General features: G+C 46.0%; 3 protein-coding genes across 8 annotated transcripts; 1 reads left to right on the top strand and 2 right to left on the bottom strand.

The window, feature by feature from the left end:
- Positions 1–106: 106 nt before the first annotated feature.
- Positions 107–12,688, bottom strand: IK (IK cytokine). The gene is made up of 20 exons (XM_072826154.1): positions 12,463–12,688; positions 11,858–11,924; positions 9,938–10,030; positions 9,405–9,464; positions 8,426–8,593; positions 8,113–8,227; positions 7,589–7,659; positions 7,447–7,493; positions 6,038–6,201; positions 4,700–4,808; positions 4,310–4,349; positions 3,954–4,149; positions 3,681–3,699; positions 2,739–2,817; positions 2,381–2,461; positions 2,059–2,116; positions 892–980; positions 587–695; positions 382–416; positions 107–297 (listed from the first exon to the last, which is right to left on the bottom strand). The coding sequence occupies exons 1-20, from the start codon at positions 12,476–12,478 to the stop codon at positions 270–272; spliced, it is 1,644 nt and encodes a 547-aa protein (XP_072682255.1). The 5' UTR covers positions 12,479–12,688; the 3' UTR covers positions 107–269.
- On the top strand, positions 12,621–14,807 carry NDUFA2 (NADH:ubiquinone oxidoreductase subunit A2). 2 transcript variants are annotated; one of them, XM_072826175.1, is made up of 3 exons: positions 12,621–12,892; positions 13,015–13,121; positions 14,505–14,807. In XM_072826175.1, exons 1-3 carry the CDS (start codon positions 12,792–12,794, stop codon positions 14,594–14,596), a joined length of 300 nt encoding a protein of 99 aa, XP_072682276.1. In that variant the 5' UTR covers positions 12,621–12,791; the 3' UTR covers positions 14,597–14,807. The 2 variants fall into 2 exon arrangements, with proteins under 2 accessions (XP_072682276.1, XP_072682275.1); XM_072826174.1 differs by lacking the exon at positions 14,505–14,807 and adding an exon at positions 13,264–13,488 and having other exon boundaries at positions 12,725–12,892; positions 13,015–13,169.
- On the bottom strand, positions 14,768–20,965 carry TMCO6 (transmembrane and coiled-coil domains 6). Of its 5 annotated transcripts, none has more exons than XM_072826165.1 (12): positions 20,854–20,965; positions 20,454–20,566; positions 18,124–18,239; positions 17,835–18,018; positions 17,481–17,585; positions 17,219–17,304; positions 16,872–16,988; positions 16,545–16,656; positions 16,243–16,429; positions 15,999–16,093; positions 15,420–15,587; positions 14,768–15,173 (listed from the first exon to the last, which is right to left on the bottom strand). In XM_072826165.1, the coding sequence occupies exons 2-12, from the start codon at positions 20,472–20,474 to the stop codon at positions 15,060–15,062; spliced, it is 1,305 nt and encodes a 434-aa protein (XP_072682266.1). In that variant the 5' UTR covers positions 20,475–20,566; positions 20,854–20,965; the 3' UTR covers positions 14,768–15,059. The 5 variants fall into 5 exon arrangements, with proteins under 5 accessions (XP_072682266.1, XP_072682264.1, XP_072682267.1 ...); XM_072826163.1 differs by having other exon boundaries at positions 20,715–20,857; XM_072826166.1 differs by having other exon boundaries at positions 20,719–20,854.
- Positions 20,966–21,378: the final 413 nt, after the last annotated feature.

Raw genomic sequence — 21,378 nt, 5'->3', positions numbered from 1 at the left:
CTTAACACAGGGATCCCCCAAGACTCCTCCCCGAGATTATCCCTTCAGTCAGAGAAGCAGCAAGCAATGTGTGCTAAGAATTTCTAAAGCTCTCAGGAGGACATAATTCCATTTTTGTTCCCCAACTAGATTTAATGGAACTAAATGATTATACAATAACATTTTATATACATTCAAAGAGACCTTGCAACTTTTTTCGGAATTGCAGAAAGCAAGCACTTGTGAGCCCATTCCTTTTGGGGAATCATTTTTAGACTTGGAACTGGAGATTAGTATTTTGGTCTTTTCACTTCAACTCTGCAATGGAAGGAGAAATAAGTCAATGTAAGATCAATACTCTAAGCAATTCCCACAGTGCCCCAGAAGAGTACTGCTGCTCACCCATCGGCCTCCATCTTCTTCCTCTTCTCAATGATCTACAAAAAGAACAGTTACACTCAACAGTTATGCTGTCCATCTAAGCTCACATGAGGTACCAGGCTGACCTCTCCCCTATTTCCTTGGCTCTCCAACCCTGCCTATTCCTTCATCTGTAGGCCACTGTCTCCTCCCAGATGAAATCCACCCAAGAGGTGATCTCACTTACCGCACTAATCTTCTTCCACTGGCGATCAAGCTCTGCCTTATCATTGGTTTCCTTGAAGCGCCTGGTTTTCCGCCCTTCAGACATCTTGATGCCATACTGGAATGCAGCCCTGAGAAAAATAAAGGGCAGTTGGAGGAAAGAAGGCATCAGAGGTTGCACAGCAGTACCAAGGTATTCCCAGATGGCCCTGTGACTAAAGAACCTATTTAGGAATGCCTCAGCCAGACTACACCTTCGGGTTAAGGCTGGCCCATCCCCTCATCATCCCTCTCATCACTCCCTGGCCATATTTAGTACTGACTCACTTGGGCAAAGCCTCCTTGTTGTTCATATATTCGCTGTATTCCTCCTGGGTATCAAAGTCCCAGCGGCCTAAGGGGCCTTTCTTATTACCCTGTTAGAAGACAGAATGGGAACAAGGAAGAAAGAAATGTCAGTGGAAACAATTCTTTAGCCCTTACCTAAAGCCAGGTTCTCCCACAATCCTGTTTCATTATTCATAAATCCCACCCTAATAAATAATAACAAATGCTTACTAGTACCAGACATTATTCTGAACACCAAACACATTTTTAATTCTCTCAAACTCTATTAAAAGAGAACCATATTCCTCTCTATTCTCCTGATGAGGAAACTAGGTCATGAAACTGATAAATGGCAGAACCAGGGTAAGCAAGTCTCCAACATGGAATTAAACCAGGCTCAAGCACTGCAATAAAGAGAAACAAGGAAAAAGGAGACGAAATTTCTTCACCATTAAAGGTGTTATTTGTCAGGGCTGTGGTTGTTTTTGTTAAGTAGGCTCCACACCCAGTATGGAACCCAATGTGGGGCTTCAGTTCATGACACTGTGATCAAGACCTGAGCTGCGATCAGGAGTCTTACACTTAACTCTCTGAACCACCCAAGTGCCATGAGGTTATTTTTAAGACTAAGAACACTTCAATCCTGGCTAGAATAAAACTCACTTGTTTTGTAAACACTGAAATTCCTTCTACCCTTTCTATTTATGCACTAAAGTCTTGCTTACTCCCTAAGTATGGAAATCAAAGCCCAGCACTTTGTAGAAAATAAAAATCTATTTTTGGCCTATCTCACTTGCTTTCATACTGACACTTTAAAAGGTAAGCTTTCAGGATGCCTGGGTGGCTCAGCGGTTTAGCATCTGCCTTTGGCTCTGGTCATGATCCCAGAGTTCCAGGATCAAGTCCCACATCAGGCTTCCTACATGGAGCCTGCTTCTCCCTCTGCCTGTGTCTCTGCCTCTCTGTCTCTGTCTCTCACGAATAAATAAATAAAATCTTTTTAAAAAGGTAAGCTTCCTATGACTCCACAATGCTGTTGCTCTTACTGTCAGCTGAGGGCAGGTTATGGCCCAGAATATGAGACAAAGATCTGTTGGGAGTCAGGAAGGGGGTATGTGCTGAAGAATAGCTGCCCAAGAATCCCTACCCATCCTTCCAACTCCACACCTGGTCCATTTTGCTGTAATCCACCTCCTCATCACTATCCACAGCCATGTCATCCATCCTAAAGAGAAGCAACAGTTAAAAACATTAAACAGATGGTACAGACCCAGACCCCTATAGTTTATTCAGAAACCTACCCAGCTAAGATGTTATATGCCTAAAAATGACCCCTACCCCAACCCAAGACCTCCCACTCAGCACCTAAAAGAACAATTTATCTAAGTAAGAAGTATCCCTGTGTCCCAGGTAATCAAGTTTACACTTCATTCCCCTCTCTATAACTTGTTCTCCAATCATTTCAGCCTCCTTTAACAGTCTTACATACGTGGCTGGGTAACATTCGGCATAACTGTTGGACATTCCAAAAAAGTCTCCTAGTTGCTTTTTGTCCTCTGGCTTCTTCAGCATATGCTATGTTAAAGAAAATAATTCTACGTATAGCAGAAAGCTTCAAAAAGGAAGGGCCAAGAACCAGAAGCCCCAACATGAAAACTTTTAAGGACTTGAATGGGTCCTCTGAGAAATGGGAAAGACATGACTGCAGCCCTGTCAAAATTTAGCATAAAAAGCAAAGCGTGAAGTGGGGGCTGGGGGTTCTGGGGAAGCAGGGAGGTGGGTGGAATTAGAATGAAAACAGGATAACACTATTCTAGAATCCAGCAACATAGTGAAATAAAGGATATGACTCAGTGCCTTCCCAGCCAGCAGACCCAGCAAACTTTTCATTGATTGACTTGATCAACTCCTTAGCAGATCCAGGTCCTAAGGGAAAAGATCATGAAACAAGGAACTTACAAAATCTGCACCACCCCCCAACACACTTTTAATGTTTTTATAATACTTTTTTTTTAGGCAACAGAAAAAACTTTTAGCTAACAAAATTGTAATCAAATTCCAACTAATAAGCTACTCTGGGGCCCCTGGGTGGCTCAGTTGGTTGAGCAGCAGGCTTCCAGGGCTCTCAGGGCAGTAGAATCCAGCCCCATGTCAGGCTCTGCACTCACTGGGGAGTTGGCTTGATTCTCTCCCTCTCTCTCTCCCCTCCTCCCACTTGTGTGTGCATACTCTCTAAAATAAATGAATCCTTGAAAAAAAATTACAATAAAAATAATGAGCTACTCTGGTTAAGATGGAGTTGTGTACGCACAATACTGCTGATTCGACCTGACTCACGTCTTCAGAACCCCACCACTGGAGGAACTGTATCTAACAGAGCAAATATGCCCTGCCATTGCCCAAAAGATGCAGATAACCCAGGCTCATCTTTCTATTCTATGGAGCAAGACAAGCATTCTTTTTTTTTTTTTTTTTTTTTTAAGATTTTATTTATTTATTCATGAGAGACACAGAGAGAGAGGCAGAGACACAGGCAGAGGAAGAAGCAGGCTCCATGCAGGGAGCCCAATGTGGGACTCGATCCCGGGTCTCCAGGATCACACCCCGGGCTGAAGGCAGCGCTAAACTGCTGGGCCACCAGGGCTGCCCGCCAGACAAGCATCTTAATGAGAACCCAGACCAGGAAGTCCCAGTCTCAACCTCTGCCAGCTCTGAGCTCTAGGATAGACTCAGCCCAGGGGAAAGCAAGACCACCAGATCGAACGCAAGATGTCTCATGTATCACCCACCTTTGTCAATGTCCATGGGCTGGAAAGAAAACAGAAACTGAAGTGAGTAGTGCTATGACGAATTCACGCTCATCCCTCCCCTGCTTGATTATCTGTAAATCAACTCCCTACCCACTTCCTGCCTCATTTCCAGGATGCTTCCCACCCTGGATTAGCTGGCCCCGTTGCCACTACAGAGCCATAAGTCACCTAGGTAACAAATGAATCTTGTATCTGGCGGGGCAGGCACAGAGATGGGCAGCTCCACCACTTGGTACCAGGGCCATCTCTCACCTCATCATCCACTTTCGGCTTCTCAAAGTAGCTGTGCCTCTTCTTCTCTTCCTCTCTCTCTCTCTCTCGGTCTCGGTCCCGCTCCCGCTCCCGGTCTCTCTCCCGATCACGCTCTCGCTCCCGATATCTCTCCCGCTCCTTATCCCGAGGAGTCTTGGTTGTGGATGGCACATAATCCCCAATGTCTTCAAATATACTAGAAAAACAGAGATCACTAGCTGCCAAAGTCATACACACTTCCGTTTTCCATGGCCATTTTTCCAGATTCTCAGGTCAAGGCCTCCCCAAAATGCCAAAGACAAGAAACACAGAGCCCTTTTCTCACACATATCAGGTGACAGGGCTGGGATACATACTTCATGTCGGCCTCAGGGGGTTTCTTCTCTTCCATCTTCCCTAAAATGTACAAGGAGTAGTAAAGAAAACATTCCTGAGTTGATTCCCACTCAGTCCAACATGTTCTCCACCTTCAAATGCCCATTTAAACATCTGTTTAGAAGGTGGGATAACAAAAGCTCCCGATACTCTCCCTCCTCAGGCCTCAAAGTGGACCACTGTTTCCTGGGTAGGTCAAACAGACAGAACCTGGAAGTAACCATCTCCTTGTTAATGTTCCAATGCTCCCATTTCTTCTCCTCTTCTGGAGCCTCACAATGCTCTGGACACAGAAGGCTCCAGGAAACCTCGGTTCCACCCAATAATGTCCCTCCAGGGTTAAGGTTTCTCTCCATAACCCTCCAGGTTACCTTTATCCTTCTTCTTGAGCTTCTTATTGCGGGTACCCTGACGCAGGTATGAAAGGATCTGGGTGAGCTTGCTGATTACGATGTCATTTGTGGTCAGTGTGGTCTGGGCCTGAAACCCCAAGCAGCAAGGGTGTTATCCCATAAAGCAAGAATCTCTTCATTCATTCTTTCATTCAACGAATTCAAGAATAATTTTTTTTTTAATTTTTTTTATTTATTTATGATAGTCACACAGAGAGAGAGAGAGAGGCAGAGACACAGGCAGAGGGAGAAGCAGGCTCCATGCACCGGGAGCCCGACGTGGGATTTGGTCCCAGGTCTCCAGGATCGCGCCCTGGGCCAAAGGCAGGCACCAAACCGCTGCGCCACCCAGGGATCCCTCAAGAATAAATTATAATCAACCAGGTAAAAAATAGGGAAAACAGGTGTCATAGAACATTCCAGGCACACAGAGTAACATATATGAAGGTCTGGGTCAAAAGCGAAATCTAGGGCATCTGGGTGGGTCAGTCGGTTGGGTATCTGACTGTTGATTTCAGCTCAGGTCATGATCTAACGATTGTGAGATCAAGCTCCGCAATAGGTGTGGAGCCTGCTTAAGACTCTCTTTCCTTCAGCCCCTCCAACCTCTCCTCCCCTCCCTCCCACACTCTCCCTCTCTCTAAAAACAAAACAGTAAATCTAGCATATTCAAGAACATGGGATTCACTGGAGAACAAACAGGGAATCATGGTAAAAAGAAGCTCAGAAGGCCGACGTTGCAGGAGCTCAGAGGCCACAACAAAGATTTTACTCTTTATACTAATAACGAAAAATCACTGAAAGCTTCTCAAGTGTGGTGAGACAAAAATTCACATGTTGAAAAGATCACACTGGCCATATGTAAAAATCACAATAGAAAAGGGGTTAGGAAGATTGTGGGGTTATGATTAAAAGTACAGAGGTATTTTTTTTTGGGGGGTGATGAAAAATATTTCACGCTGAGTGATGGCTGCGTAATTCTACAAATACTAAAAGCCATTGAATTATACATTTTCAAGAGGCAAATTATATGAAACATGAATTACAACTCAATAAAAATAAAATAGTAGAAAGAAACCAGAGTGAAAGTGAGGAAACAAAATAGGGGTATCTTTTAATAGTTCCAATAAGACACGATAGCTTCAACTGGAATGTTGATAGAGATAAGTGAATGGATTCAATGAAAATTTACAAAGTAAAAAGTGAACAGGCTCATAGTGATGGGTTAAATGTGGTGGATGAGGCCCAGGGTAGAACTGAGGCTGATTCCCAGGTCTGAGGCCCACATGACAGGCTCTCAGGACTTGGATCACTTACCTCCATGGTGGGGCAATCTGCTTTGCTGCGGATCAGTGTGGTGGGGATATCCGTGTCAGCATACTCATCATCCAGGTCTACCACATAGGCCATGCGGCCTGGGAGGAACAGCTCATTCCGTTCATACGCCTTGCTCCTAAAGAGTGTGCGGTAAACATTGCGGCCTATGAAAAGAAGAGGAGGAAGCATAGCCACTGAGAAACTTCTACAACAGCTGCCATTTAGCAAGTGCTTACTCTGTGCCACATACTATTGCCTCAATTTTCACAAGAGCCCTGTAAGGTACATGTTATCATCTCCTTTTAAATGATCAGAATACTCAAGCTGAGAGTGAAGCAATTTACCTAAATTCACACAACTACTAAGCAACGGAATAAAGAATAGGGCCCAGCCTGTCTAACTCCAAAGCCTGAGCTCCTATCCACTCTTTTACATTGCCTTCTCAAAAGTACCATGGGCCTCACATTGTATTAGGTCCCATGAGGAAGAAGGATGAGGCTTAAGGGGATACTGACAATGATGGGAAAATCAGCTCAGCTACATGTGCAACATAATTACAATGCATATACTGTTTTTTGTTGCTGCCATGAGGTGAATTAACTCCATTTTTGCAGATAGACAAACAGGCACTGAGACTTGTGAAGTCAGTTGCCTAATATCACATGCCTCATATGGTTTTATCAGTAGGATTCAAACCCCAGTCTTTGACTGTAAATTCTGAGCTTTTATTTATTTTTCTAAAGATTTTCTTTATTGGGATGCCTGGGTGGCTCAGCGGTTGAGCATCTGCCTTTGGCTCAGTGCGTGATCCCGGAGGCCCCTGGATCAAGTCCCACATCAGGCTCCCTGTGAGAAGCCTGCTTCTCCTTCTCCCTCTGCCTGTGTCTCTGCCTCTCCTCTCTATCTGTCTCTCATGAATAATCTTTTAAATCTTTTTTAAAGATTTTCTTTATTTATTCATGAGAGACACAGAGAAAGGCAGAGACACAGGCAGAAGGATAAGCAGGCTCCCTGAAAGGAGCCCGATGTGGGATTCGATCCTGGATCCTGGGATCACGCCCTGAGCCAAAGGCAGACGCTCAACCACTGAGCCACCCAGGTGTCCCAAATTCTGAGCTTTTAATCACCAACCACGCTAGCTCTTTTAATGCATAAGCTGTAAGCTACCTCCCTTAATGCATAAGCTACAATCTGCAAGACCTTCCAACCTAATTAAGACATTAATAACATACACGAAATGACTAACCCCACATCTGAGTTCTAGTAGAGTATTCTAAGAGAAGTCACTAATCTGGGGGCAAGAAAGAGAACAGTATGACACGAAGGGGAAGCATATTCTGCCCAGAGCATTAAATTCCCTATAATTTACCTAAAATGCACAACCTCTAGTGTAGAAATTCTATACTCACCCAAGCGCGTCTTAAATTCAATTTTATTCTCAGGATCTTCATCTTTCCTGAAAAGACAAAAGAATTTTCCTTTTAGCCAAATGTGTTCCTACTTTAAGTCCCACTCACCTAAACTTAGAAGCTTTCCCTGATGTTTACACACTTAGTTTCCTTCTGAGGCTTTTCCATAAGTTCTTCCTCTTCTTTCTCTTTGCTGGCAATCTCAGCTCGTACCTAACAGGAAAAAAGCATGTAGGGTTTAGACATTTATTCATTTTACAAACATTTACCTAACACCACTATCTACCACATTGTGCCAGAAACCAAGGACTTAAAACTGAACAAGACAATACAGTCCTTGCCCTAATGGAGCTTACAGCAGAAGAGACAAATGAAAAAATGTGATAACTGTGATATGTGAAATAAGAGAGATATGGAGGGTACAGGAAGTGGGAAGTGAGGAGTGGGGTTTAACCATACTTGGGTGATCAGGGATGGCTGCCCCCCCAAAAATACAACCCTTGAGGCTGAGACTTGAAGGATGAGTAGCACTTAGTCCTACATAGGAGGAACCATTAGCCCTTCTCTATGGTGTGGGCTAACAGTCTCCCCTCCTTCACCTTGAAAGGCCCACAGAAGAGCATTCAGCATTCTATGATTACTCTCCACCCACCCACCAAGGATCACCTTTTGAAGCAGAGCAAAATCCAACCCTTTCACCAAATGAGTATGTTCCATGTCACCACCCAAGAACTTGGACTCCTGGATCAACTGTCTTCTCTTCTCTGCAGCTGACTTGTCCCTGTATAATGAAAGAAGCCACATTAAAACAGTCCTTTGTGAGTGCCTCTCACAAAGTGCCTTTCAAGTGTCTCTCTTGAAATGGCCCAGCTCGGGCTCCAAAGTGGGGAAAGCTCATTTTTCATTAGGAAGAATTCACACTGTGACTTTAAGACTCTGGAGGCTGAGGGAATCATGCCCTGGCAGCCTGGGTACTCACGCTTCAGCAGTGGGGCCCACAGCCCTGTAGTTAGCTGTGGTACTGATCAGCTCCGTTTCCTCATAATCTTTGTTCACACCATCTCGCCGTTCCTTGGCACGGTCACGATATTTCTCTGCTAGCTCTCTCTCTCTCTCAATTTCTTGTTGACGAAGCTTGGCATAATAACTGTGACCACGGAAAAGCAAATGCATAAGGCTCACCAGCTGCTATCCCAAGGTCAGTAGAATTCTTCCTATTTCATCCAACTGTCTGGTGAAAGCTCATATATGTCCTGATAGTACTGCTGTCACCCTCGGATAATCCTCAAAATCAGAACTATGGCTTCATCCAGTTCAGAGAGATACTCTTTCAATGCTGCCTCAGGACATTCCATGTCACTTCAGAATTCTTTAATGCCGTATCACTGAGTCTCTAACAGGTTATGAGACTTTTCCATAGGACAACTAAGAAGTTATCTAAATTTATATCACCTTCCATATTTCAACTAAAAATAAGTCATTCCTTGCTGGTCTTCCCCAAAAAGAAAGGCCAGCAAAATACCAGGTCCAGGAATTTTAGTATCTTATAGATAATGATGATAATGATGGTGGTGACAACAGCAGATAGGATTTATTGGGTAATTAAAATATCCCAGGCACTAAATGCTTACATGCACTATCATAATTGATCCTCTTGACAACCAGATGAAAGTTACGAAATCACTCTCTGTTCTACCCATTAGAATATCAAGAATTAGAAATATTAGGGACTATGCCCACAGTTATCTTTTGTCTTTTCAGGAACTGGTAAAGTTGAGACTGAAATCCTGCAGTCTGACTCCAAAGTCCTAAATTCCCACTTATCACTCCTATCCACTAGAGAACCTCAAGACAATACAGAAAAATCTTAATCTCTAGCCTCATAACTACTAGCCCCTATGCCTTTCACCCAAACACTATCCAATCTATAGCCCAACATTCCTCTATCTTTCCTTCACCTCTTCTTTTTTCTCCTTCGTGCAGCTGGGTCTTCATCCTCATTGTACTCCCTTGGCATCCTAGAAGACAGAGAAATTCACTAATGGCAAAATATTGCCAGAGCCCCAGAAAACCCCAACAAGTGGCCTTGAAGAATGAAGAAAGGCCTAGATTATGGAACAAAGCAACAGCTTCAACCATGCAGAGATCCAGGTCTACATTTGTAGGTGAGTGGTCCTAAGCTTTAGAAAGTATCACAACCACCTGAAGTATCTGAGTCTACAGGGCTGGAATCGACCCTGGAAGCTGCCCATTTAAACACTAGCAGCAACTCTAATAGTACAAGTGGTGTGTGGAACACACTGTCAGATCTTAGAACACCCTCATCTTCACTGGAGCTTCAATCTCCAGTCGGAGAGAATCAGAATCATAGGCTTTGAAAAAGAACTAGCCTTCCAGCTCCTAAGACAACTAGTTTGGTAGATTTTCTGTAGGAAGGAGATGGGGGGAAAAAAAGGAGATGCGAAACAGGTTGGAAAACCCCAGAACTTACTCATGGTGACGTGATTTAGAGGGCGGTGCAGAGGTGGGTGCAGCCCTTGGGGTCATGAGAAGTTTCCTGAAATCTTCATTGGTGAGTTTTGATCTTAGAAGGCAAAAATTTTAAAAATTAGTACCCAATAAGAATTGGGAAAGGAGTATGTAAAATACATGGTTAACTTTATTAGAAATCAGGAAAATATAAAACAAAAACATAGCACTCTTAATGCTTCAAAGCACTATTAAAAAGTCTGATAAATCAAGTATGAGTGAGAATTTGGGAAATGAATATTCCGCTAAGGGGAATGTACATCAGTATAGCCAATGGGACGGCAACCTGCCTGTATCAAAATTTAAGTGTGTATATCCTATGACCTAGCAACACCATTCACCTATATTTAGATTCGATAATCACTGGCATAGGTGTATAAAAAGGCTTGTAAAAAAATGTTCAATTTCAGCTTTGAAAGTAATACAAACTTGAAAGCAACCTAAATGTCCATTAACTAGAGACTAAATGGTAACAGTGTTTCCCAAATGGGAGGCAAAGAGCAATGAAAGAGATAATTTTAGGGGCACCTGCCTGCCTTCAGCTTAGATCATGATCTCAGGGTCCTGCAATTGAGCCCTGTGGCTCAATGCCTATATGGCGTCTGCTTCTCCCTCTCCACCTCTCACTTGTATGTGTGTGCACACTCTCAAATAGATAAACAATATCTTAAAAAAAAAAAAAAAGATAATTTTAATCGGTACAGTGACAAAGACTCACTCCTTGACCAAACTTTAGTCAGGCCCCGTTGAGCCCTCTTCTGACAGGCTGCCCCTTAGCCTGCTATGCCCAGTTTGAGCAAAGAATCCTGCTAAGTGTTCCCAAGGAAGACATTTACTGTAATAGGAATAAAGACTACTGCAACAGGGGAGAGGGAATGAAACTCAACTCTGAATACAAACTGGGACAACTGGGGATTTATAAAGAAAATCACTAAGAGGAACTTGGTTAGCCATGGGAGGGGAGGGGGAGGCCCTTGACTGAATCTACTTGATTACTTAAGGGGATTCTCCATAAATTGTCTTAGCAGCATTCTTTGCTAAAACTGAGCCTAGCAGGACTAGTCAAAAATAGACCCCAGAGAAGCCTGAGGAAAGTCTAGTCAAGGACAAAGTCCTTGGGGCACCTGGGTAGCTCAGTTGGTTAAGTGTCGACTCTTAGTTTTGGCTCAGATCTTGATCTCCAAGTCTCCAGTTGGAGAGATCAAGCCTGCGTCAGGCTCCTCATTCATCAGGGAGTCTGCTTCCCTTCTCCCTCTCCCTCTGCCCCTCTGTGTTGCTCACACATACTCTCTTTCTCAGAAATAAACAAATCTTTAAAAATAAAAATCCCTTTATATATATGTATATGCATGTTGGAAAAGACTTTATTATTTGTAAGTTGAAATATTAAAATTAAGTAGCATTATTTTATTTGTATATATAAATAAAACACCTACTGCCACTTGCTTATTTTCCATCCTGGAGATGATTTTCATGGCAGTGACACAGACTACTTTTTTTCCTTTTTTTTTTTTTTAAGTAAGGGGGTAAAAAAGACGTAAAAAAGGAACAGTGGTTACCTTTAAGAAAGGAACTGGAATTAGGATTATTATCAAACACATCATTACCCTCCCTCACTTCTACTTTAATTTTCTACCAGAATCAACTATTATCATGCGTAATTAAACATTAACTTTAAAAACTGGCACCCTCCCAGCCAGAATTTTCCCTCTAATACTCTCATGCAGTTGACCTGATCCAATGAAAGTTCAGAGATAAAGGGGAAAGGGTACATTTTTGTTCGCCATCCTTGCTGACAAGGCATTTAGAATTATTTCACCATCACCACACCACTCTATTCATCCCTCAGTTCATGCCCAGAGTACTATATTGGAACACTCACTGGTGGAAGGAGTGAGGATCATCCACATCGTGGCCATCTGGAGCCAAAGGGTTGGAGAACGGCTCACCTAAAAAAAAAAAAAAAGAAAAATTGGGGTTAATTTAATCAATCTCTTTCGTGTCAGTTCCTGTGCCAAAGTTGGGACTCTATTAGTAAACAACACTGATGTTTTCGTGTCAAATTGCTCAGTCTAATGAGGAAGAAAAACACAGCGACAGTGACAATGCAACGTAATAAATGCCCAAGAGAGAAAATACAAGGAGCTGCTGGGGCAGAGAAGTGGGCCCCTAAACCGGCGCTGGAGAATTAGCAGATACTTCCGGAAAATGACATCTAATATACTCTGTGTTAAGATCAACTGGCGCAGCCCAAAGTCAGGTGCTGGCGGTAGCGAGTAGTTCACAAACACACCCCTGGTTATTTGGGGCAAGGACAACGCTTAGAAAGACAACAGTCCGGAGCTGCCTGGCTTCATTCGAGACCCAACGGCTTCGCCAGGTCCCAGCGTCACACCACCTACACAGGGCTTAAACTGTGAAGTGAAAACAACGTGCCAAGCGTCCCAAATCCTGCAGGTAATAATGGACAGATGACCCGAGCCTTACTGTCTCGTTCCGGCATTTCGTCGGCGGTGTTTCAACGCCAGCAGGGACTGAAGCTCCAAAGACAACACAGCCGGGATAAGCTTTTTCCCACCATGCACCTCAGGAACCAGCCCACAGTGCTTTGCGCTCCAAAACCTTTCCGCCACCGCCCACTCGCGAAGAAATTGGAGAGAAAGCGGACCACTCCCTCTGCAATCCTTTTAAGGCATTGGCTAACTCTTACCGCGCCCTACGTCGTCTAACTCTCGCGGGAATTGTAGGGACCGGGACTGGTCGGATTGGAGAACTTGACCGGAAGTTCTTGGGCTGGGAGTTAGGCACCAGCGGAGATGGCGGGTGCCGCAGCGAGCTTGAGAATTGGGGCTAAAGTTGGCCTGCGTGAGATTCGCGTCCACTTGTGCCAGCGCTCGTCCGGCAGTCAGGGCGTCAGGTGAGGTGCAAGGTGGTGGGGCCGGTAGGCTTCGGGGCGCCAGGTCATGACCTCTACCTCCCGGGTGTTTGGGGGAGGCCCGTGCGAAGACCGCACGCACTGCTTTCTCTCCTGCCCCATAGGGAATTCATCGAGAAACACTATGTGGAGCTGAAGAAGGCGAACCCTGACCTGCCAATCCTAATCCGCGAGTGTTCCGATGTGCAGCCCAAACTCTGGGCCCGCTACGGTGAGCAAGAGAAGCGGGCCGCCTGGGACCGTGAGAAGGGCATCCAAGGTCATGCAAAAACCTGTAGGGAGGCTAAAACTCGGGACTTCGGCCTTCCTATTGACGTTGTTTCAGATAAATTTACATTTTATCGAAATATAAGGTTATAGAATGCTGGTATCTGGAGTAACATCACTGTGGAGGCGGGCCCTGTCTTGAATGGGGACCAGGAACCGTCGTTTTCCTAATTCAAGACAGGGTTCAGATGGGTAAGAAGAAAGAGATGCTTGTCAACTTCCATTGACGTGAGTCCTTATACATTAGGTGGAAAATGTCATTTCAGGTAGTGTGATACCCTCCGTAATACAAACATATAATGACTTCAGAATCTTCTTGCCTAAATCTCGTTTAATCTTAACTAATATGAGGGGGTATATTCTTTCTTTTCTCATTGTAGAGATTAGGTGAATCGTTGTTTTGGAACAGGGTCACTTGGCTGGGTCAGTCAGTAGAGCATGCGACTCTTGATCTTGGGGTGAGTTTAAGCCCCATGTTAGGCAGAGCTTACCAAAAATATTTTTATGGGACATAACTGTTACATAGCTAGGATACAACAGAGTTGAGCCTTTACACATGTACCCCCTTCCTAGGGTGCACTTCTACCAGATTTTCATGGCTAATTGGTTAGAATTCACGTGTTTGTTATTCAGATCTGAACTTACTTATCACCTCTTCAATGAGGTATTCCCTGGCAAATTATGTAACATTGTCCTTAGCTCAATTTTGTCATATTCTCTATTTAAGTTTACCACAATCTGAAAATTAACTGTCATATTACTTGATTCGTAGTGAGCACACAGGACATATTACACTTACTGAATAAAGGTATTGTAATCACCTTTTAACTACACCTTCCCTCTAGGAATGTCGGGTGGAAGTCACACCTAAGTTAGACTGGTTCTAACAGTAGATAACTGTAGTATGCGTTAAAAATTGGAAGAAGGAAAAGCCAGTAGACTAAGGAAGGAGATGGACACAGATTAGTATATTATACTAGGACTGTAGGAGCCATAGACTTCGCACCCAGCCAAGGCTAGGCTCACGCAAAGCACTGTTCACAGTGATTAATAATAAATACCTATCAGGCCCCTAAAAATGGCCCTAAAACATCTTCCTTCACATTGCGGCCACCCAGAATCAGCCAAAATAATACTTGGACCTGGGCTTCCTAGATGTGTTTGAGACCCACTGGATATTCTAGGCATCCCAAATACACCTTGATCATATCTCTTTACTACTTTTCCTATCCTAACAAGACTAAGTTGAAGACAAAGACCTTTTATTAATGTTTTGGTTGCCCCCACAGAGCATACTAGATATTTAGTCCCCTCTTTCTCCCCTCAGCATTTGGCCAAGAGAAGAATGTCTCCTTGAACAACTTGAGTGCTGATCAGGTAACCAAAGCCGTGGAGAATGTGCTAAGTGGCAAAGCCTGAAGCCTCCACTGATTGTTAAGAGCAACAACAGCCCCACAACTTGGGCTTTGTTGGACTGAGTAAAATGTGAAAAAATGTGTTCTGTTCTTGTGCCGAAGAATGCTATCTCTGGATGTTCTTATACTCATTTTACCCTTCAACCCTTAACCTGCAACCACTGAGGCAAAACAGTTTAATATAAAAATAAAACTTTATTCTGTCCCATCAACAACTACTGGCTGCTAATGGGGAGGGAAAAGATTTGAAGGCCCACATCAAATTCCCTTTGGTCCTCCTGCCTGGATAGTACTGGGTCAAAGAGAAGGAACTGAGCTTTGAAGGTCTTGTCTTAGGCATAGGAACAGAAAGCATTAGATGTCATTATGGTTCTAAATCCTCAAAAGGGGATCCATGGGCAAGAAAGCTGGTGGCGGGGGGGGGAAGGGGGGGGCGGTGATGAGTAGAATGAGTGCCATCAAGCAGGTCACCTATGAAGAGCTGTCTTCTGGAGAGCATGCACACGATCCTGGAGCTGTGCTGCCTCCTGATGCCTCTCCAGGACCTGCAGCCCTGATTGCTGCAGAAAGGCCTCTGCAGTCTGAAAGAAGGAAAGAAAAAGATTCAACACCTGGGGCCCTGTGCCCCAACATTCAATTCCCACAGCCTTACAGGTTAGCCCACCTCTATTGGGAAGAGTGCCTTCCCAATAAGAAGTGGGACGTTCTGACCTGGAGTCCATGTAGGCTTGCCAGGCCCAGAGAAGTGACTACAGATAGGATGGGAAGGAAAGGGGCCATGGGGAGACCAGAGGCCTCAGAGCAGGGGTACCAGGGCCCAAACTCACCTCTGGCTGATAGAGGAACAACAGTTGCAGCAGCTCTAAACTGTGGCCTACTACTTCAGTGTCAGAGAAGGCCAGCGTGCCTATCAAGCAGGGGAGCAAGGGCCCTGGCCACAGACGTTGACAGTAAGCAGGACCCTTCTCTGCCACATTGCACAGAACTGTGAGCACCTGCAGAGACATGTATACATAGTCCCCACAAAAGATGAAAACTAAAGACTAATGATACCTAAGATACATGGAGTGCTGAGCACACAGCCAGGCACTGTACCAAGCACTTAGATGCATGTTTTGTAATCCCCACAGCTGCCCTCAGATAGCATTGCTATTCTCAGTATGAATTAAAATTCATAAAATTATACTTCAACTAAAAAGTTCAAAGTGGTAAGGTGATTTGCCCAAGGTTAGTAACTAGTAAAACAGTTTAAGGACTCACACCTAGACTGGTCTGACCCTAATGTCATCCATACCATACCACCTGCCAGCTCTTGGGTAAGAGTACTTCCGAGTACAAAGGCCTGCTCCCAATGTTTTTATTTTGCCACAAGATCCTGGACTTAAGTGACCCCAATCAATACCTACCAATACGCTCACCACGTTAGAAACTGGCAGCAACTGCAAGAGGGGCTCAATCAGATCCATGGAGAGCAAGGAGGTACAGAAACTAGGACTATTTGCTGGAAGGGAAAATTCAGAGTAAAGTTCCTTAAACTAGGCCTGAAATTGTCCCCCTGCCCCGCTCCAATCCTACCCACCTCAGCCCAGGCAATGAGGGTGCACACCCAGAATCTTAAAGGTCTAGGCCTAGGCGCATTACGGTACATACCAGTGAGGTTATTCAGGAGCCAGAGGCCCTCAGGGAGAAGGCTGGGCTGTTTCTGGAGGAAGAACTGCAGGAGGATAAATAAAGCGGCCACGACACGCTCATCTTCAAGCTGATTTGGCCCTCCCACAACTTCCACTGCTGCTTCTGTTAGCAGGTTGCTTAGACACCGAAGCACAGGGCATGCCAGCTACAAGCACAAGTGGGGAAGTATCCTGTCAGTAGGAAGAGGATACCTACATACTGGAGGGGGAACAAAGTAGGAAAAAGGGTAGCCCAGATCGTGAGTTGCCCTTTTCACCTACCAGCTCCATCCTTGCATCCTCAGTTCTCTGGACAGCCCCAGCCATGTCTAATAGCAGCAGGCCCAGAGTGGACAGACAACCATGGGAGATAAGCAGGGCATTGTTGACCTGGCTGGGCAATAGAAAGCAAGTAGTCACTACTAGGTCAATCCCATTTTTAAGATGGCAAATGGCCTAGTTCTGTGGGTTTCCTGGGCTTCAAGCAGAGAAGACCACAGAAGGAAGAAAACTCAGTGCGCTTCCAGAAAACATAGTTCAAAAACCTGAGTGTCCTGGAAGGGAGCCCCAGGGAAGATCTGTGGCACTTTTGCAAATGGTCTGTGTTACCTGCAGATGATATAGTGCAGGCACCAGGCAAACTCCACAGCGACTCCAAGGTTCAGCTTTGGGCCAGGTTGCAACAGTTGCAGGATATGCTGGGGGAGAGTGGAGCCCAAAACGGAGCTGCCAGCAGAAGGAGAGCTATGAGTTGGGACCACAGAAGGCAAGATGCCAGTCATTCTTCCCAAACCCTAATAGCAGGTGGGAAAGTATCCAAACTCAAATCTCTCCCAGCCAGACACATCAAGCTAAAATGTGCAGGTTTTGGAAACAAGACTGGATCTGGTGTCCAGAGGCTACATCACCAAGTAGGTCATGCCTGCCTCCACATCTGAAAACACAATTTTACTTACGGGATGATCGCCTCTGGAGCTTCCTTAGCCTGCAGGAGCTGGGACAAGGCATATCCAAGGGCTTCCAGCACAGTCAGATGGGGAGACTAGAAGTAGATAGGATAGAGATCTGACTCTGAAAGCAGGGTCATAAGATTTCCTGTGACTTTCAACTCCTTAGCACAGGGCAGAGGCTGGAGCTGCCTAAACAAAGCAGGAGGGCCATGTAGAGACATGATAGGGGAGGGCTGCCCAAGGAGGGAAAAAGCAGATGGATGCTCACCTGGATGCAGGCGGCCAAAGATGGAACGATGCCCTGTGGCAGAAGCTGCCTTCTCACAGCCTCACTCTCCACAATCAGGTTACCCAATGTATACAGACAGAGCTCCTGCGAGTGGGACAACAAAAGCACGGGGCATGGCCTGGCTCAAGCAAGAGTGAGGGTAGGAGTGCAGAGGATCAACAGTCTTGCCCTTGAGGCTCTGGGCAAAAGGGAGTGGAAGATGATGGGTGTATGTAATGCTATGGACATTAAGGGAAACCAATTTTCCTCCCCCTCTGTGCCAGCTCAAACTAGACACAAAAGTACAATATTTAAATCCAAACTAAGAACAAGGTAGGAAGGGACAGGGCTTACTATAAAGTCTGAGCTGTGACTGGAGAGGTAGGTGAGAAGGTAGGAAGTAGCTGGCAGGCAGGCCTCAGCCACCGCAGACTGCTCAGAATGAGAGAGCTCATGAAGGCACCGAGCGGCCTCAAGCTGCAACAGGGCTTGGTTGCTGGTCAGAAGCCCGACCAAGGTCCGCATGCTGCCCTCCAGCCTACATGAGTGAGTACCAGAGCCTGCTCAGCCTGTGGCCCATCCCCTCCACACTCCTGTCCATCCCTCAGAGGCCCAGGCCCCCACTCACGCCACCCCCACTCACAAGATGAAGGCCTGCTGTGTCTCAGGATGCTGCAAGCCTCGACGAAGGCTGACCAGAGCCTTCTCTCTCTCCTTTTCCTCGGTCCCCCGCTGCGCTAACCCGAGGAACTGCTGGATCTGGAGCACAGGGCAGGGAGGGGAGAGACAGCAACACAAAGTTGCCAGAAAGCAAGCATAGTCCTACTCTGCCCACTTCACCTGTGAGCACTCCAATGTCCCACCATCTCTAGAACCTGTCATTCACACTAACGTGGCTAATATGCATCAATCTTGCAGTAGAAAGAAGGGCGAATCAGAACTGGGTTTTTTTGTTTGTTTTTTTGTTTTTTTTTAATTTTTATTTTATTTATGATAGTCACAGAGAGAGAGAGAGAGAGAGGCAGAGACACAGGCAGAGGGAGAAGCAGGCTCCATGCACCGGGAGCCTGATGTGGGATTCGATCCTGGGTCTCCAGGATCGCGCCCTGGGCCAAAGGCAGGCGCCAAACCGCTGCGCCACCCAGGGATCCCAGAACTGGGTTTAATACCAGCCCTGCCACTTCCTTTACAAGAACTAAATCTGTTTTTTTTTAAGACTTTATTTATTTATTCATGAGAGACAGAGACACAGGCAGAGGGAGAAGCAGGCTCCCTGCGGGGAGCCCGATGTGGGACTCAATCCTGGGACCCCAGGATCATACCCTGGGCAGAAGAGATGCTCAACCACTGAGCCACCCAGGTGTCCCCTAAATCTGTTTTTAACCTGAAAAATGGGAATAACATCTTCCCTGCTGTCTTAGAGCTATTTCAAGGATAACATTTAAACCTTTCTTGGGATGCCTAGGTGCCTCAGGTCATGATCCCAGTGTCCTAGGATCAAATCCCATGTGGTCTCCCTGCTCAGCTGAGAGTCTGCTTTTCCCTGTTTCTCTGCCTCTGCTTTCACTTGTGCTTTCTCTCTCTCAAATAAATAAAATCTTTTAAAATAAAAAAATAGAAATAATAAAAATAGAAAAAAAAAAAACCTTTCAGGATGGCACAACCTACCCCACTAGCCATTCTCCCCATGCAACCTATACTCCAACAACACCTAGCATAATGTGACTTGTTCTTTTAATGCTTCCAAGCTTTTGCACACACTTTTTTTTTTTTCCTTGGGATACCCTCCCCAGGCCCTCCACTCCCTTCAGATATCTGGGAAATAAGCCCTTTCTGGGTTCCTTTCGAAGACTTAGGGGTTTCTGTTGTGCCTCATGTTTCCTTCATGACAGGTGGTAGCACGTGTCTTCACTGGGCTGCTGTTAGGACCGCAAATAAAGGGACTCTCCACAGAGCACCTGGGTGGCTCAGTTGGTTAAGCCTCTGGTCATGATCCCATGATCCCATGGATCCTGGGATGGGGTCCCTGTTGACCTCCCCCTCCCCCAGCTCCCATCCGAGGGGTGCACTCTTGTTCTCTAATAAATAAAATCTTTAAAAAAGGGGGGGGGACTCTCCTTGTCTGTGTACCTCAATATCCATCAGTGTCCTGGCATAAAGTAAGCACAAAATGAACCAATGGTATAACCTAGGCATGAGAGCTTATGTAAACAACATACATAAACACAGGCAATATAAATAAGGGGAGTACCTAATGCTTGCTGAATGAATAAATCAGCTAAAACTAATCATGTCATTCACTTAATAAATAATGAGCATCCACTATATGCCAGATACTATAGGGCATCTGAGTTTTCAATGAAAAGTAAGATGGGGTCTAGACTCCCAGGGTTTTAAAGTCTAGTTAGAGAAACGATAAACAAGCAAACAATTAGTACAATTTATATTCTGCAAACACGCTGTCAAGACAGAACACAAAAAAGGACCCAGTAAAGCCTTGAGATAGGAAAGAGCCCAATATGTCTTTCAAAAATGGAAAAGGGGGAACTTTGGCTCAGATGAGTAAACTGGCAAACTTGGAGGTAGGCAAACGTTAGATCATACATCTAGGAAGGAAGCAGATGTGGATTTTTAAGACATCTGATATATGGAGAATGAACTTGAAGTCCGCAAAGCATAGATGCAGATGACCTGTTAGAAGGCAATTATTAGTCTACGGAGCAGAGGATGGTGGTAGCTGCGATGTACACCATCGTAAAGGTGCCAGGGCTCTTTAGGGGTGAAGAACGGCTAGGGCTCGACGTACTGCTGTGGGGACAAGGGACAGAGTTGTAGAGGATGATCTCCCAGTTTCTGGCTTGGCCCACTGGATGGAGGTATTTATTGAGGAGACCGCGTTCAGGTTTGGCGCGGACCTCTAAAGGAATTTGGCGCCCGGCGGCGTAGACCTCACCGCGTACCAGGTCCCCTCACCTCGGCTTCTCCGAGGGTCATGGCCACACATCCCCCTTCAGTTTCCTCCAGGGCGTCATCTCTCAGCAGCCTCTTACTGATCAGTTGCTGCTCCCTCCGCGCCTTCCGCAGCGCTGGGGACAAAGAAGCCGGCTGAACGTAGAAGGGGCACCTAGGACCCTGAATCCCTTCAGCGACCCGGAGGCCCCCTCACCCAAACCCCAACCGCCAGACCACCACCACCGCGCCCCGCATCCTCCCGTCTCCCTCGCCCTCCCGCACCTGCCTCCCGCTCCCTCCAGCGGCACCGTAGCTCCTCCACTGCGCAGCCCACCGGCCTGAGGCGGCCCTGCCGGCCGCTCCACATAGCGGAGCTGGAGAAAATTCGCTCCGAGCCCAGAACCCGGAAGCCCGAACCTACAAGATTGCACGGACCGCGCAGCCGCCGCGCAGGGCGGAAAAGGAGGTGCGAGTGGGCGCTCAGAGGAGGTGCTCAGAATGGAGGCGGGGCGGGGCGAGAAGGAGGGGCCAGGGGTGCGGCGGGCCGGACCGCGGGAGGGGCGGGGCGAAGGGAGGGGAAAATGGGGTGGGGCAAGAGCAGGGAAGGGCGGGGCGACAGCTAGAAGCGGGCGAGACCCGCAGCACCTCCTCTGCTTCTGATTGGTATTTCTCCTTCTCAAGTCTTTCTTTTCTTTCTCTCTCTTTTTTTTTTAAATATTTTATTTATTTATTCATGAGAGACCGAAGGAGAGAGAGAGGCAGAGACACAGGCAGAGGGAGAAGCAGGCTCCTTGCAGGGAGCGCCAGGCAGGACTCGATTCCAGAACCCCAGGATCACGCCCTGAGCCCAAGACAGGCGCCCTCACGTCTTTCTTTTTCCCATTTCCGGGAAGAAATTCAACGTCGTACGGGTCCAATGCGTCACCTTCCACTCAACAAATATAAC

Source organism: Canis lupus, chromosome 5, assembly GCF_048164855.1.
Source record: "Canis lupus baileyi chromosome 5, mCanLup2.hap1, whole genome shotgun sequence".
In the NCBI taxonomy this organism is placed as follows: domain Eukaryota; kingdom Metazoa; phylum Chordata; class Mammalia; order Carnivora; family Canidae; genus Canis; species Canis lupus.
Note: the sequence above shows the minus strand (reverse complement) of the source record. Positions and strands in the feature narration are given on the sequence as shown.

Bases quoted from the DNA above. Each gene is read 5' to 3' on its own strand.
- TMCO6 (XM_072826163.1), bottom strand. From the start codon at position 20,799: ATGTGGAGCGGCCGGCAGGGCCGCCTCAGGCCGGTGGGCTGCGCAGTG. The intron at 17,305-17,480 runs GTGAGCATCCAT...ATCTACTTCTAG, and splicing joins CTTTGGCCGCCTGCATCCAG to TCTCCCCATCTGACTGTGCT. The intron at 16,430-16,544 runs GTAGGTGAAAAG...TTGTGCTTGTAG, and splicing joins AGGATGCAAGGATGGAGCTG to CTGGCATGCCCTGTGCTTCG.
- IK (XM_072826154.1), bottom strand. The intron at 8,594-9,404 runs GTGAAGGAAAGA...CCGTGGTCACAG, and splicing joins CGAAGGAGAAAAAAGAAGAG to TTATTATGCCAAGCTTCGTC. The intron at 4,150-4,309 runs GTATGTATCCCA...CTGTTTTTCTAG, and splicing joins CCCCCTGAGGCCGACATGAA to TATATTTGAAGACATTGGGG.
- NDUFA2 (XM_072826174.1), top strand. From the start codon at position 12,792: ATGGCGGGTGCCGCAGCGAGCTTGAGAATTGGGGCTAAAGTTGGCCTG. The intron at 12,893-13,014 runs GTGAGGTGCAAG...CCTGCCCCATAG, and splicing joins TCCGGCAGTCAGGGCGTCAG to GGAATTCATCGAGAAACACT. The intron at 13,170-13,263 runs GTCATGCAAAAA...TCGAAATATAAG, and splicing joins CCGTGAGAAGGGCATCCAAG to GTTATAGAATGCTGGTATCT.